General features: G+C 43.2%; 1 protein-coding gene across 2 annotated transcripts in view; it reads left to right on the forward strand.

Moving 5' to 3' along the window:
- The window catches only part of PTPRC (protein tyrosine phosphatase receptor type C), a 291,837-nt gene that overhangs the window by 201,866 nt on the left and 76,497 nt on the right, over positions 1 to 13,474 (forward strand). For both annotated transcript variants that reach the window (XM_030205809.1, XM_030205811.1), the window contains one exon: positions 12,256 to 12,316. In XM_030205809.1, the coding sequence (XP_030061669.1) occupies positions 12,256 to 12,316 (61 nt within the window). The remainder of the gene's footprint in view (positions 1 to 12,255; positions 12,317 to 13,474) is intronic.

Consider the following 13,474-nt stretch of genomic DNA (forward strand, 5'->3'; position numbering starts at 1 on the left):
TGGAATTGGTCATAGTTTATCATGCTACCATATCATATTCGTTTCCTCCATTCTATTACAGGACAAATTTTTATTTTGGCTGTGTTTTAATTGCTGTTAGTGGGAAAGTTATCAATTTGGGCTACTTTTAAGTCAGGTTATTTTGCCACAAGTTAGGTTATTTTAACACAAGATCCCATTTTATGCAATGAGACCCTGTGTTAAAATAACCCAACTTGTGATAAAATAACCCAACTTAACAGTAGCCCACAATGATAACTTCTCCCCTTAATACAAAGAGGGGCATTTTTGATAGAATGTCTAAATCAGAATTTGGACGTTTTACAAAAACGTCCAAATTCTGAACAGGAAAGAAGGTCATTTTTGAAAAAGATAGATGTCTATCTTTTGTGTTCGAAAATACTATGGACATCTTGTGATTTGGACATCCTTTTTTGGGGTTCATTTTCCAACAAAAGCCGTCCAAATTCAACACATCCAAAACAGAGGAGGAGTGGTTTAATGGTTAGTGCAGCAGACCGTGCTCCTGGCAACATGGGTTCAATTCCCACTGCTGTTGCTCCTTGTGGCTTTGGGCAAGTCAAATGCATAAGGGGCATTTTTGGATATGACATCTAAGTCTGAATGTGGACGTTTTTTGTAAAACGTTCGAAATCAGAACAGGCAAGGTCATTTTCTTAAAAAAAAAGTCTATCTTTTCCTTTTGAAAGTGCTGTTTGGAAAAATGTTTTGTGATTTGGATGTTTTATTTTTTGGTCCATTTTCAAACAAATACATCCAAATGCAAAACGTACAAACTATACAAGAAAATCCACAATAAAGTGAAACCATTCACATGTTCTAAGTGTGGTAAAAGCTTTAATTGTAATGTAAATCTCAAAGTGCATCAGAAAGTCCACACGGGAGAGAAACCATTTGCATGTATAGAGTCTGGTAAAAGCTTTCGTCAGAAGGTAAACCTACTACTACTACTATTTAGCATTTCTATAGCGCTACAAGGCATACGCAGCGCTGCACAAACATAGAAGAAAGACAGTCCCTGCTCAAAGAGCTTACACACACAGGTGTGAAACCATTTACATGTCCTGAGTGTGTCAAAAGCTTTGTTTGGAAAGAAAGCCTCACATGGCATCAGAAAATAGCACTCTGGTATTTAGATATGTATGTAATAAGACCTCCTTTTCATCTATAGATCTGTGATAACCAATAGACACAAGGCTCAGATGTATTTTATTTTTTTGTTACATTTGTACCCCGCGCTTTCCCACTCATGGCAGGCTCAATGCGGCTTACATGGGGCAATGGAGGGTTAAGTGACTTGCCCAGAGTCACAAGGAGCTGCCTGTGCCTGAAGTGGGAATCGAACTCAGTTCCTCAGTTCCCCAGGAATAGAAAGCTTGGCATCTGGTAGAATAGTGGAAAAGTGACATCCCAGGAAAGCAATAGGGCATCCTTGGGGGCACTGCAGTGAACTTTATAAAATGCTCCCAGGTACATATCTCACCATTGCTCCCTTACCTTGTCTGCTGAGCCCCCCAAAACCCACCCAAAACCCACCCAAAACCCACTACCAACAATTATACAGAACTACCATAGCCCTTACAGGTGAAGGGAGCACCAATATATGGGTACAGTGGGTTTCGGGTGGGTTTTGGAGGGCTCACAGTTTCCTCCACAAGTGTAACAAGTAGGGGGAGGTAGAAGCCTGGGTCCACCTGTCTGCAGTGCACTGTACCACTACTAGACTACTCCAGGGACCTGCATGCTATTCTAATTGATCTGAGTATAACATCTGAGGCTGGCAAGTAATATTTTTAATCACATTTTTGGGGGTGGGTGGGAGGGGAATAGTGACCACTGGGGGAGTAAGGGGATGCCTGATTCCCTCCAATGGTCTTCTGGTACCACTTGTGTGGAATAGAGGAGTAGCCTAGTGGTTAGTGCAGCAGACTTTGAGTGCAGGGAAGTGGATTCAATTCCCACTGCAACTATCTTTTTTAATAAAAACAGGTCTAGCTCAAAACGTCTAAGTTATTGTCTTGGATGTCTTTGTTTTGTTCCAAATGCCCAAGTCCCACCTTGAACGTTCCCCTGACATGCCCCCCCCCCCCCCCCTTGAGATTTAGACGTCCTTCTGGTGGACTTCAGAGAAAAACATCTAAAAAGAGGTTTGGAAAATACTGATTTGGACGATTTTGTGAGATAAACGTCCAAAGGCAGACTTATGTCACTTTTTGGATGTTTTTCTTTTTTGAAAATGAGCCTGAAAGTAACTTAGTAATGTGAAGGAGCATTTTCGATATGATGCCCAAGTCCAAAAGTAAACACCTATGTGAAAATGATCAGAAAAGCATTGGTATAATGGAACATCAAGAAAGACGTTTATGAATGTTTGAAAAAAAAAAAAAAATCCCCAGGAACTTCCAAAATAAAGACGCACCGTAGACTGATATAAACATCATTAGATAGTCATGTCCACCAATGGAAGATAACCCTTGGGAAAGGTCCAAATGTGACAGTTGTCCCACACTGAAAAAACATCATCTGCCAATGTCAGGACGTCCTCACCATGTGTACCATGAGAAGAGAGCCCAACTTCTCACCAGAGAAGTCACAGCTCCTTGTCCTCCTGTGCCTGAAACACAGGAGGAAAATAATGAAGAGGCATCACCATCTTCCACTACACAATGTTGCCATGAAGGCCTGGAGGCTCATTTGCAGAACCCTGGCAAAGTGAGTTTTCTGCAGTGCTGCTAGGATCCCAGCATCATCAGCCATGTGCAAGCACCACACCTTAAATAGCTGAAGGAGTAGGGAAAGGATGTTGGCTAAACCAGACAAGCAGATCGCTAGAGGTTGATTGTAGTAAGATATATATTATTGTTCAGAAATCAGGTACTAAAGATTCAACACGGTACGTGATTTGGCAAGAAATTGCCCTACTCTTTCAGATATTTTAGGTCTTCCATAGGGAATTTTCCTTGTTTTGTGAGGTATTGATGTTTTTCCCAAGCACCACATCTTGCCAGGATCACATGCACTGAATTGGTGGGAAGGCCATCAGGCCCCCTCCTCTGCTGAAAATGCCAGAATATGTCTCCCATGCCCAGAGGCCCACTCAGGTGATCAGGAGATACACAAGGAATATTGCACACAGAGATCTGTAGGCACTGTCTCTGGTGCATGCCCACAGCTCTCGTGATGGTTTTATGTCTGTATTCTAAGCCCCCCGAGTTCCCAGGGTGCCTCCAGGATTAGGTTGTGGAATTAGTGTAGCCAGGGCAAAAACCCCACTCCCACCTGGTCAGCAGCCACAACACAGGTATTGTTCCTCTGTTGGTGAGGGAAGGGTGTCCAGTGACAATTTATTTTATTTATTTATTCATGACATTTATACCCCACATTAGCCCAAAATAAACTCAAGTTCAATGTGGCTTACAAACAAATAGTAAAGTGAATAAAACATAATAATGTACAGAACATAACATAAATTACAATAACTTCAAGAAGCAAATTAATTAGGCAGGACTAGATGGGAAACAAGATTAAGAAAAGGGTGTGGGTAAAAGTCAAATAGAGTTCTTTGTATTCAGAAAGGCCAGACTGAAGAAATGTGTTCTTAGAAGACTTAAAAGTTAGGTAATCAGTGGTGTGCTGGAGCCGGTTGTTGTTGGGGGCGAGCTGGCTCCATTACGGGAGGTAAGCATGGCAGGAGGGCACCATCACAGGCCATGCTTACCTCCCCTGCCACTCCGAAACATATCCAACGATGTCCTTCGCCCCCACCCTCCCCTCCCGCTCCCATCCATCTTTTTTAATTACTTCCGTCGAAGCGTGCGCTATTTAAAGCCCTGCTGCGTGCGCCCATCTCCAGGCTTCCTCTGCTTGCTTCGGATGATGTTCATGCCCTTAGTCCCGCCTTCGCGGAAAAAGGAAATGACATCAGAATGACATCAGAAGGCAGGACTAAGGGCACGAACATCATCTGAAGCAAGCAGGGAAAGCCTGGAGACGGGCAGCATGCAGCAGGGCTTTAAATAGTGCACGCTTCGATGGAGGTAATTAAAAAAGACAGATGGGAGCAGCAAGGGAGGGTGGGGGTGAAGGACATCGTTGGACATGTTTGGGAGCAGGAGGGAAGGGCAGGGGAGGGAGGAGAATCGCTGGGTATGGATGGGTAGAGGGGGCAGGGAAGAGAATTGCATGGATGGGTAGAGGGGGCAGGGGAGAGACTTGCTGGGCATGGATGGGTAGAGGGGGGCAGGGGAGAGACTTGCTGGGCATGGATGGGTAGAGGGGGGCAGGGGAGAGACTTGCTGGGCATGGATGGCTAGAGGGGGCAGGGGAGAGACTTGCTGGGCATGGATGGGTAGAGGGGGGCAGGGGAGAGACTTGCTGGGCATGGATGGGTAGAGGGGCAGGGGAGAGACTTGCTGGGCATGGATGGGTAGAGGGGGGCAGGGGAGAGAAGAGAATTGCTGGGTATGGATGGATAGAGAGGGGCAGGGGAGAGAGGAGAGTTTCAGGACATGGATGGAGGGGAGAGCAAGAGAAATTCTGGACATGGATGGAGGGGAGGGAAGGGAGACAGAAGAAATGCTGGACATGGAGGTAAGATAGAGGAAGGAGATTAGATGAGGGAAAAGGAAGTGAGGAGAGAAACTGCACATGGATGGAGAAAATAGGCAGAAGCTGGAACCACTGTACAGTCAAGTCTGCGGAGGACCAGAAATGTAGAAGAAAGGAGGAAAGAAAAGAAATAAATGGAAAGGAAGCCCTGGAAACCAAGTCAAGGGAACAGATAGAGAACAGCAGAATCAGATACTGGGCCAGCATGATCAGAGAAACAAAGTCACCAGACAACAAAGGTAGAAAAAAATAATTTTATTTTCATTATAGTGTTTGAAATATGTCCACTTTGAGATTCAGGTGCTGAACATTAAAAGTTTATATTTATTTACTTATTTATGGCATTTTATCCCATATTAAACATGAATTAGATAGGAACCTGGGATCATTTACTTTTTTTTTCCTGGACAGAGTAATGCATTGGCTGCCCCCCCCCCCCCCCCCCCCGGCTATAGCCAGCTCTGCAATTTTGGGGGGGGGCGCAGAGGTGGGTGGGTGGGCGCAGTGGTGGACGTGGGAGGCGCCGAGGTGGATGGGGGGGCGCCGAGATGGACCGGGGAGAGAGCCTGTTGTTAAAAATTTACCAGCACACCACTGTAGGTAATCATCTGTAAACTTGATTGATTTAGGAATAGAATTCCAAATATTGGTTCAGAGTGAATTGTTTTATATATCACATTCTTACTGATAAGGAAATGTAAGACAAGATATTCTTTAGATTATGAAACAGCATAATGAGGGGGTAATTCAATAAGATTATTCATATATGATGGGGCTTGACCATACAGCATTTAGTGAATGAAAACGCATAATTTGAAAGATATTCTATCTCTTATTGGTAACCAATGTTGCTCATATAAAAGAGGAGTGGCTTTGGCGAAGCGAGCAGATATAAATATAAGACAATGGACAATGCAACAAACCCATTCTGTTGGTAAACGTATCTAGACATGATTAGACCATTCATTTCCAAGCTTCAGCATTGTGGGGCACAATGCTGGCCTGAAAGGTCACCTACATAAGGTATCATATCGGTACACCTCTGTTCCATGGGGGCTTAAAATCCGTGCATGTGCTAGGCCAATGCTGCCTAAAGGGATCTGGTCTGTAGCACATGTAGCATCAGTGGGCCAGAATGTATTGTTCCCTAACCATGTCAATACTGTGATTATGCAGGCCCCTACAACAATCCCCATCACAGGTGTCCCCTGACAAATATGATAGCCAGACTGCATTGGAATGGCCACCTCAGAATGCTGGCAGCAGGGCAGATGCTAGCAGGATGCACTTCCTTATACAGCAGCAGGCAGCAAGTTCTAAACAGCATTGACCTTTTGCCAGCTGGCACCTTTTGTGGCTGCTTTCCAAAATTACCCTTGCCACCCTCTAACAATTCTCAGTCAATATCCTGACCTTTTTTATTTCTCCCCTTGGTCAAACACCCATCCTTGGGCCTGTGATCCTTTGAGTCAGAGGCAGCAGTCTTCCCAAGGAAGCTGTGCTGGCCTGCCAATAGTTGATTGCCAGCTCCAAAGCCCTGCTTACCCCACCCCCTAAAGTAGTATCTCCATGAGTCCTGGCCACACTACACATACCCCATTCCCTCTTCTAGACCACCAATATATTGTAGCCAGTACTACAGCAGATGTTTTTCAAGGTGTGTTCTAGCAGCATGAGTTTCATGTCAGTGCCAAGACTAGATTTTGCTCTCTGCACTGCAGCCTGCTTCCCTCACCCCAATTCTGGCTGTGGGCTGTATTACAGGCGCATTCAGATGTATCCTTATATATCTACATGTAAACAGGGTATTATAGAAATTTTTTAAATAGTTGTATTCTTGTATTAATTATCTTGAAATACTTCTTCTTAATTTGTTATGTAAGCCGCATTGAACCTGAGATTTCTTGGGAAAACACGGGGTAGAAATGCCATAATGAATAAATAGAGAATTCCAGGGATAGGTCAAAAGATAAATAGAAAATGTGGGAAAATGTGGCGTACAAATGTCATAAATAAAGAAAGAAAGAAAAGGAACGGAACGGAAAGGTCTGTTGTCTCACACAAGCCATATGTCTGGTATGAAGCAACACGTCTTCTCTGCCATTGCACAGACAACTGACTGCAGGCCCATGTTGCTATGACACCATATAACATATGGAATTTCAGCCAGGCTATTGCATTAAAGCCTAAATACCAAAAAAGCTGAGTAACTAACATTATTCCTTCTATTTGGCATTCAGACTTGGAAGCATACTTTAGGTGGAGAGTGGCTGAATTTTATCAATTTCCCTAAAACTTTTTAAATGCCACCCCAAACCTCAATCCAGCTTCCAGCTTAACATTTGACCTTATGGTGACCTTTACATCTGTAATATTTGTTATGCAATTCTGCTATATTCTATCAACTTCTTCCCTGGTGGCCCCACCCAGTAATACCTTTTGCAGTATTTCCCCCATCTTGACAAAGTTAGTTTTTTCATTATGAGGAAGAGAAGGGAGAAGGTGAAGCAGTACCCTCCAGCACCCACCTCTACCCTGGCGATCAATCAGACTACCCTTCAGGGGTTTTGTAAACTGACTGGTATAAGCACAGTTCTTCCTTCAGCTGTGCCGGAGGGAAGTCCCAGCAGCAGTGCGAGCGGTATCTCGCTTAGTCCTGCGGAGCCTATGAGGCCACAACAGCCCGGAAGTGTTCCCTCATGTTGGCAGTCTGGAGAATCTGGGGAGGAAGTGCTCATATTGTGTTTATTTCCTCAATCATGTTATTGTAACTGTTTCTGAAGATGTTTTAAAAATTGAATGTTCAAATAAATTACACTCTCCCCATTTGTAAGCACTAGGATTACCATATTTGCTATGACAAAAAAGAGCACACAAAATACAATTCAGCCCCGCCTCCACCATGCCCCACCCCACCCTGTCATGCCCCTGCGCCACAGTGTCACCTTGACCCCACCCCCAAGAAAGCCAGATTCTGTAAGTAGTGAAAATACTGGTAAAGTAACAGAAATGCATTTTCTTCTGTACTCTGCTAAATACAAAATGAAAAGATGTACATGACATGCTTAGAAATGTACATTTCATGAGCATTTTTTTTTTTTGTTACGTTTGTACCCTGTGCTTTCCCACTCATGGCAGGCTCAATGCGGCAGGCAATGGAGGGTTAAGTGACTTGCCCAGAGTCACAAGGAGCTGCCTGTGCTGGGAATCAAACTCAGTTCCACAGTTCCCCAGGACTAAAGTCCACCACCCTAACCACTAGGCCACTCCTCCATTCATGTCCCACTTTCTTTTCCCTCCCATCCATGAGCAGCATATACCCCTCTCCTCTTTTCTCAACCCCCTTCTATGTATTTTCCTCTTTTCCCATCCCCCCTCCATGTATGTTCCCTCCCCAATCTTTTTTCCAGCCTTCCTTCACCCACCTTTTTTTACAGTTGCCTCCCTCTCTCCCTCCACCCACCCACCCACATGACTCCATTCACATCTCCGCCTGTCCTGTACCTTATTGTGCCCTGGTAGTCTAGTGGCCTGTTTGGGGTAGGAAAGAATCCTCTCTTTCCTGCCTGGTGCTGCTGCTGACCGCTTACTGCCAGCACCACTTCAAAATGGCTGCAGAGACTTCATGCATTGACCTTGGAAGACTTCTGATGATTTGTCATACACCAACATGATGGTAGCCCTACTGCCCTTTAGTAATGGGCCCCTAAATGACTTGCCCAGAGTCACAAGGAGCTGCAGTGGGGAAAAAAGTATAATAACATAACTTAATTGTGTGACTAAGTGCAATTAAATTTTTAATCGAAATGCAGCCCTAAACCAAAGAATTGGAATGTCATCTGCATAGATAAATGGTGTAAAGTCCAGGAATTGAAAATAGAGCCAATGTCGCTTGAAAATTATTGAATATGGTTTCCAACACAGAGATTTGGGAACCCCCACAAGACAGGTGATATGAAGAACAATTACTGTCCCATAGTAAAATGTTGGACCTACTGGAAAGATATGAATGGAAATAGAACTATATTATATCTGTAATCCCTATATCTGAGGCCTGTGCAGGAGGATGGCATGTTCAACAATGTCAAAAGCTGAGGACAGGTCTAAGGACATGGGAACCACCACCTTATGTTAAACCAAATGTTGTAGATGTAGGACATTTGGGCCTAGTAAGACAGCCTAGCCTATGTGTTGTGATGGGCTTCAAAGCCTGTTTGGCCAGGGTGCATGGTATTAGTGTCCTCCAAGAATTATCAGCAACCACATGTTCTGTTAGTTTGGAAATACTTGCCCTGGAAATGATTCTCAATTGATGGATCATGCTGGAAAGGATATGTTTCATGGAGCTATGCGATCTTTGAGAATCTCTGCTCAGCAATTTCATATCTACAATACACCAGTGGCATAGCAAAAAAACCAAAAACCTGTGGACATAATTAATGACCATTGTGGCACTCTTCAACATCTCTCTGCAGTTCAATTCTCCACATAACACGCATTATCAGTCAATATTCAGCTGGTGGCAGTCATCACCATGGGCAAAATAAGACCCCAGTATTCCATGATGGGCCATTTCTGAACACTGGCATTGAATATTCAGGGCTCACCGACTAAGAGTTTGTCACAGGCTCATATTCCAACTGGGACCCACATAAGACACTTATGCAGGTCCTGGCTGAATATCGGCTGACACCCACATAGCTGTCAGAAGTGGCCTGCATCTCTTACTCCTGCTTCCCTCCCTTCCTCCCTCCCGACACCCCCATAACATGACCAGATCCCCCTAAACTCTACCACCATTACAAGCCCCAATTCTGATCCCCCATAAACCCTCCACCATCCCAGATTCTGATCCCCCTGAAACCCTCCACCATTATAAGCCCCCCCCCCCATTCTGATCCCTTCCTAAATCCTACCACTATTACAAGCCCCTCTGATTCTGATCTCCCCTGGACTTCACCACCAATTCAGGGTCGTCCCCCACCAATTCCGATCACTCCACATATCCAAGTAGGTCCTCCCGGGCCTACCTTAAACTCCCTGGTAGACAAGTGGGTCAACGGGGCAGGAGCAAACTCCACTCATTCATGCCCCCAGTGGCTGGTGCTGTAAAATGGCAGCTATGAGTCTAACAGGGGTGGGGGTATCGATGTGCAACAATTACCCGCTTTCTCAATCCAGTTCGTAGGGCTGATTTAAATTGTAGGACTCCCCCTTTCCACTTCTGATCTCGGAGAACTTATAATAACTAGATACAATAGTTTTATGTGTAACTTTCCAATGATTGTTTTCATTACTTTTATGTAACCCGCTTTAGACACTTTTGGGAAAAAGTAGGCCATAAATGTTCTACCAAACACTGTTCTAGGGACCTGCATACTGCTGTCAGGGTGCTGGGTATGACATTTGAGGCTGGCATACAGGCTTGCAAAAAAGGTGTTTCTTTTTATTTTTATTTTGTGGGAGGGGTTTGGTGACCACTGGGGGAATACAGGGAGGTCATTCCCTATTCCCTCCGGTGGTCATCTGGTCAGTTGGGGCATCTTTTTGAGGCTTGATTGTGAAAATGAAAGGACCAAGTAAACCCGGCGAAGTAACCTGTTCCGGGGCAGACTCAGAGGGAGCAGTGAACACAAGCGAATTGCGAAATCGGACTGAGACAGGGCAACAGGCGCGTGCCACGGCACCCCCCCCCCAGCGGCGTGCACCCAGGGGGGGGTGTTATTTCACCGGGGGGGAAGAGGTGTCATTTTGCCGGGGGGGGGGGGGTCGCGCTGCACCCGGGGGGGGGGGCGCATCGGTGATCCGCCCCGGGTGTCAGCTAGGGTCGGAACGCCACTGGGACCAGCCCCAAGTTATCTCCTCCATTTGACAGGAAGAAAATCCCCATCTGTATCTAACAAAACCTCTCTCTGAAACAGCTGACTTCTGTAAACAGGGTGAATTCTTATTTCATTCACACTTCTCTTGAGTCTGCAGCCTGGAAATGAGCTCAGTTCAGTGCAAGTAATGCTGGTTCCATTGTTGCCGGGTTACTCAAGCACAGACCTTTGTGTTAAACAATGCCCACATGACAGGTGAAATTTCAACAAACAGATAATGTAGCCCGTTAACTCACACTGACTAGACCCTGAGGGAATATTCAGTGACACTTATCTGGCTAGTGCTGCTAAATAATCCTGTTAACTCACACTAACCAGGCTCCAAGGGAACATTCAGCAAATGGAACACCTTAGGACAATTCATTCTATAAAATCAAGACCCCATTTCCTTTGTTGAAAGGGTCACTAACAGTATTTCATTTCCCCTTGTCTCCATGATCACCCTAAGGGGTATGTTTACTAAGGTGCACTATAGGCACGTTAGCATTTTTAACGCCTGTTAATGGTTGATGCACGTTAAACCCTAATGTGCCCATAGAAATGTATAGGCTTGTTAGCGTTTAACGTGCCTTAATTTTAAAGGTACGTTAAAAACGCTAATGTGCCTTATTAAACATACCCTTAGGAGCTCTAATAGCCATCTGGGCTAAGTGGTGTAGGAATGAAATATTGGATTTGCCCCGTATTTGTTGCATTTGTATTCCACATTTTCCCACCTCTTTGCAGGCTCAATGTGGCTTACATTGATATATGAGAAATGCTGCACAATAACTTGTTTCCTTCACTAGTAATCACTATAGATTCTCTCTCTGTCTATGTCTCTCTGTTTCTCTCTCTCTCTCTCTCTGTCTGTCAGAACACCTTAACAAAAGATCCTGTTTCCTTCTACAGGTCTTATTTTTATGGTCACAAGGAGTCACTTGTGACATCACCCTTCTTTAAAGTCATAGCATCTATTTGTGATATTTACTAAGCTTGCTTTTCTGAAGTAGGCTGTGAAAACTGTAAGGCTATTTGTAGATATTTTGCATGCTGTTTTAGATTCTTTAATTTCTAATTTTTCATTTTATATTTCGTATTTCTTATCTCCATTACTTTTTCATTCTTTAATTTTTTAGGGCTGCATATTCATTAAAATTTGTAATTGCAATTAAATATATGTTATGTATTTTTTTCTCTACTGCAGTTCCCATGGTAGAAAATAATTTTATATTTTCTACTGTTTAGGGCGTTCCCAGTGGTAATCGGCAGCATGACCACATTGCTCTGCACTGCCTGATTACTGCATGAGTAGTGCATGAGCCCTTACCACCTTCTAAATAGGTGGCGGCAAGGGCTCATGCAGTAAATAGTTGCACACTAATTTTAATATTAGCGCACAGCTATATACTGCCCCATTTTTTTTTTTTTTTTTAAAAAGCCTTTTTCTCACCAAGGTAAAAAAATGGCCCAGCGTACCAATTTCACGTGCCAAAACTAGCACAGGCCACTTTTTACCACAGCTGAGTAAAAGGGCCCCTTATTACATCAGCCAGTGGTTCAGGAGTAAACCGTCTCTGTGATATTTATGTGATTTGTTTTGGCCATTCTTTAAAAATGCAGCCTTCTATACCGATTGCTACAAACACCTTAGATGCATTTTCATGTGCAGATACATTTCTGAAGATTTGCATCTGAACATGTCTTTTAAAACCCCTTCTGCCTTTACTAACTCCAGTTTTTTACAATTTTTTCTTTGTCTCAGTTGTTTTATGACAATAGCTATTACAATGGAACTCCAATCAAAGTACCAGTCATCACAAAATGTAAGTACTTGGAGAACAGTTTTGCTGTGGTACACAGATTAACATTATTCCATGTTTTTTAATTTAGTCCATTTGAAGTAATGTGAAACTAAGATTTTGATTGCCTGATTAAAAATATTATTTAAAATTTAGAAATTTTTGGCACTAAGGTAGGAGTGGCCTAGTGGTTAGGGTGGTGGACTTTGGTCCTGAGGAACTGAGTTTGATTCCCACTTCAGGCACAGACAGCTCCTTGTGACTCTGGGCAAGTCACTTATCCCTCCATTGCCCCATGTAAACTGCATTGAGCCTGCCATGAGTGGGAAAGCGTGGGGTACAAATGTAATAAAAAAATAAAATAAACATTTCAGCAAGGATATATCCAGTATTGTTGGAGACACATAAAAATGGAAGCGAGTCTAGAAAGTTTAAACTCAGAGAGACCTATCTATGTCCAGTGAAGAGATCTTACATGAGTTGAAGGAAGCTAAACCACTTAATCACATGGACAGTTCTGGAATATGAGAAGGACAATTTCCAGGAGCCACTTTACCTGTATAAATGACTATTTGCACAGGTAAAAAGACTTTTTGAAAATTGCTTACCGTGTATCTAGGCATTAGTACCCATTTTGTACAGCAATTCCTAGGGATGTATGCAGGTTTAAAAAATTGGTTTGTTTTTGGATTTTTAAAAACGTTTTCTCAATTTTTGGATATTTTGTCAATTTCTTTCAGATTTCCATTTTAATAAACTCTTTAAAGTACATTAGGATTTTTTAAATGTGCACCAATCATTTGTATTTGTTTTAAATCTTAGGCTGATTCAGGTAAAATCAATTGTGTTCATCCTCATTTTTTTCAGACACACTAATAAGCCAAATATGCACTAACAAATGCACATCCCTAAAGGTTTCTCACTCTTATTACAATTAAGACTGTGTTTCTGCTTAAAAAAGAGACTATTGATTTAAAGCTAGATTAATAAACATATATTACAAAGAAAAGGCCTCAAGTGCATCATCACAGATGATACTTCCACAGTGTAAAAAAGTAGAAATAATGGAGTCAATATTCAGACATGGCCACCACCTAAGAACAAGTAGATGATTTATCATCTTATCTTTATATCTGATATTCAACAGAGCCTCAACCAAAATAGATAACTTCTCCATTTAAT

This window comes from Microcaecilia unicolor, chromosome 6 (assembly GCF_901765095.1).
Source record: "Microcaecilia unicolor chromosome 6, aMicUni1.1, whole genome shotgun sequence".
Lineage (NCBI taxonomy): Eukaryota > Metazoa > Chordata > Amphibia > Gymnophiona > Siphonopidae > Microcaecilia > Microcaecilia unicolor.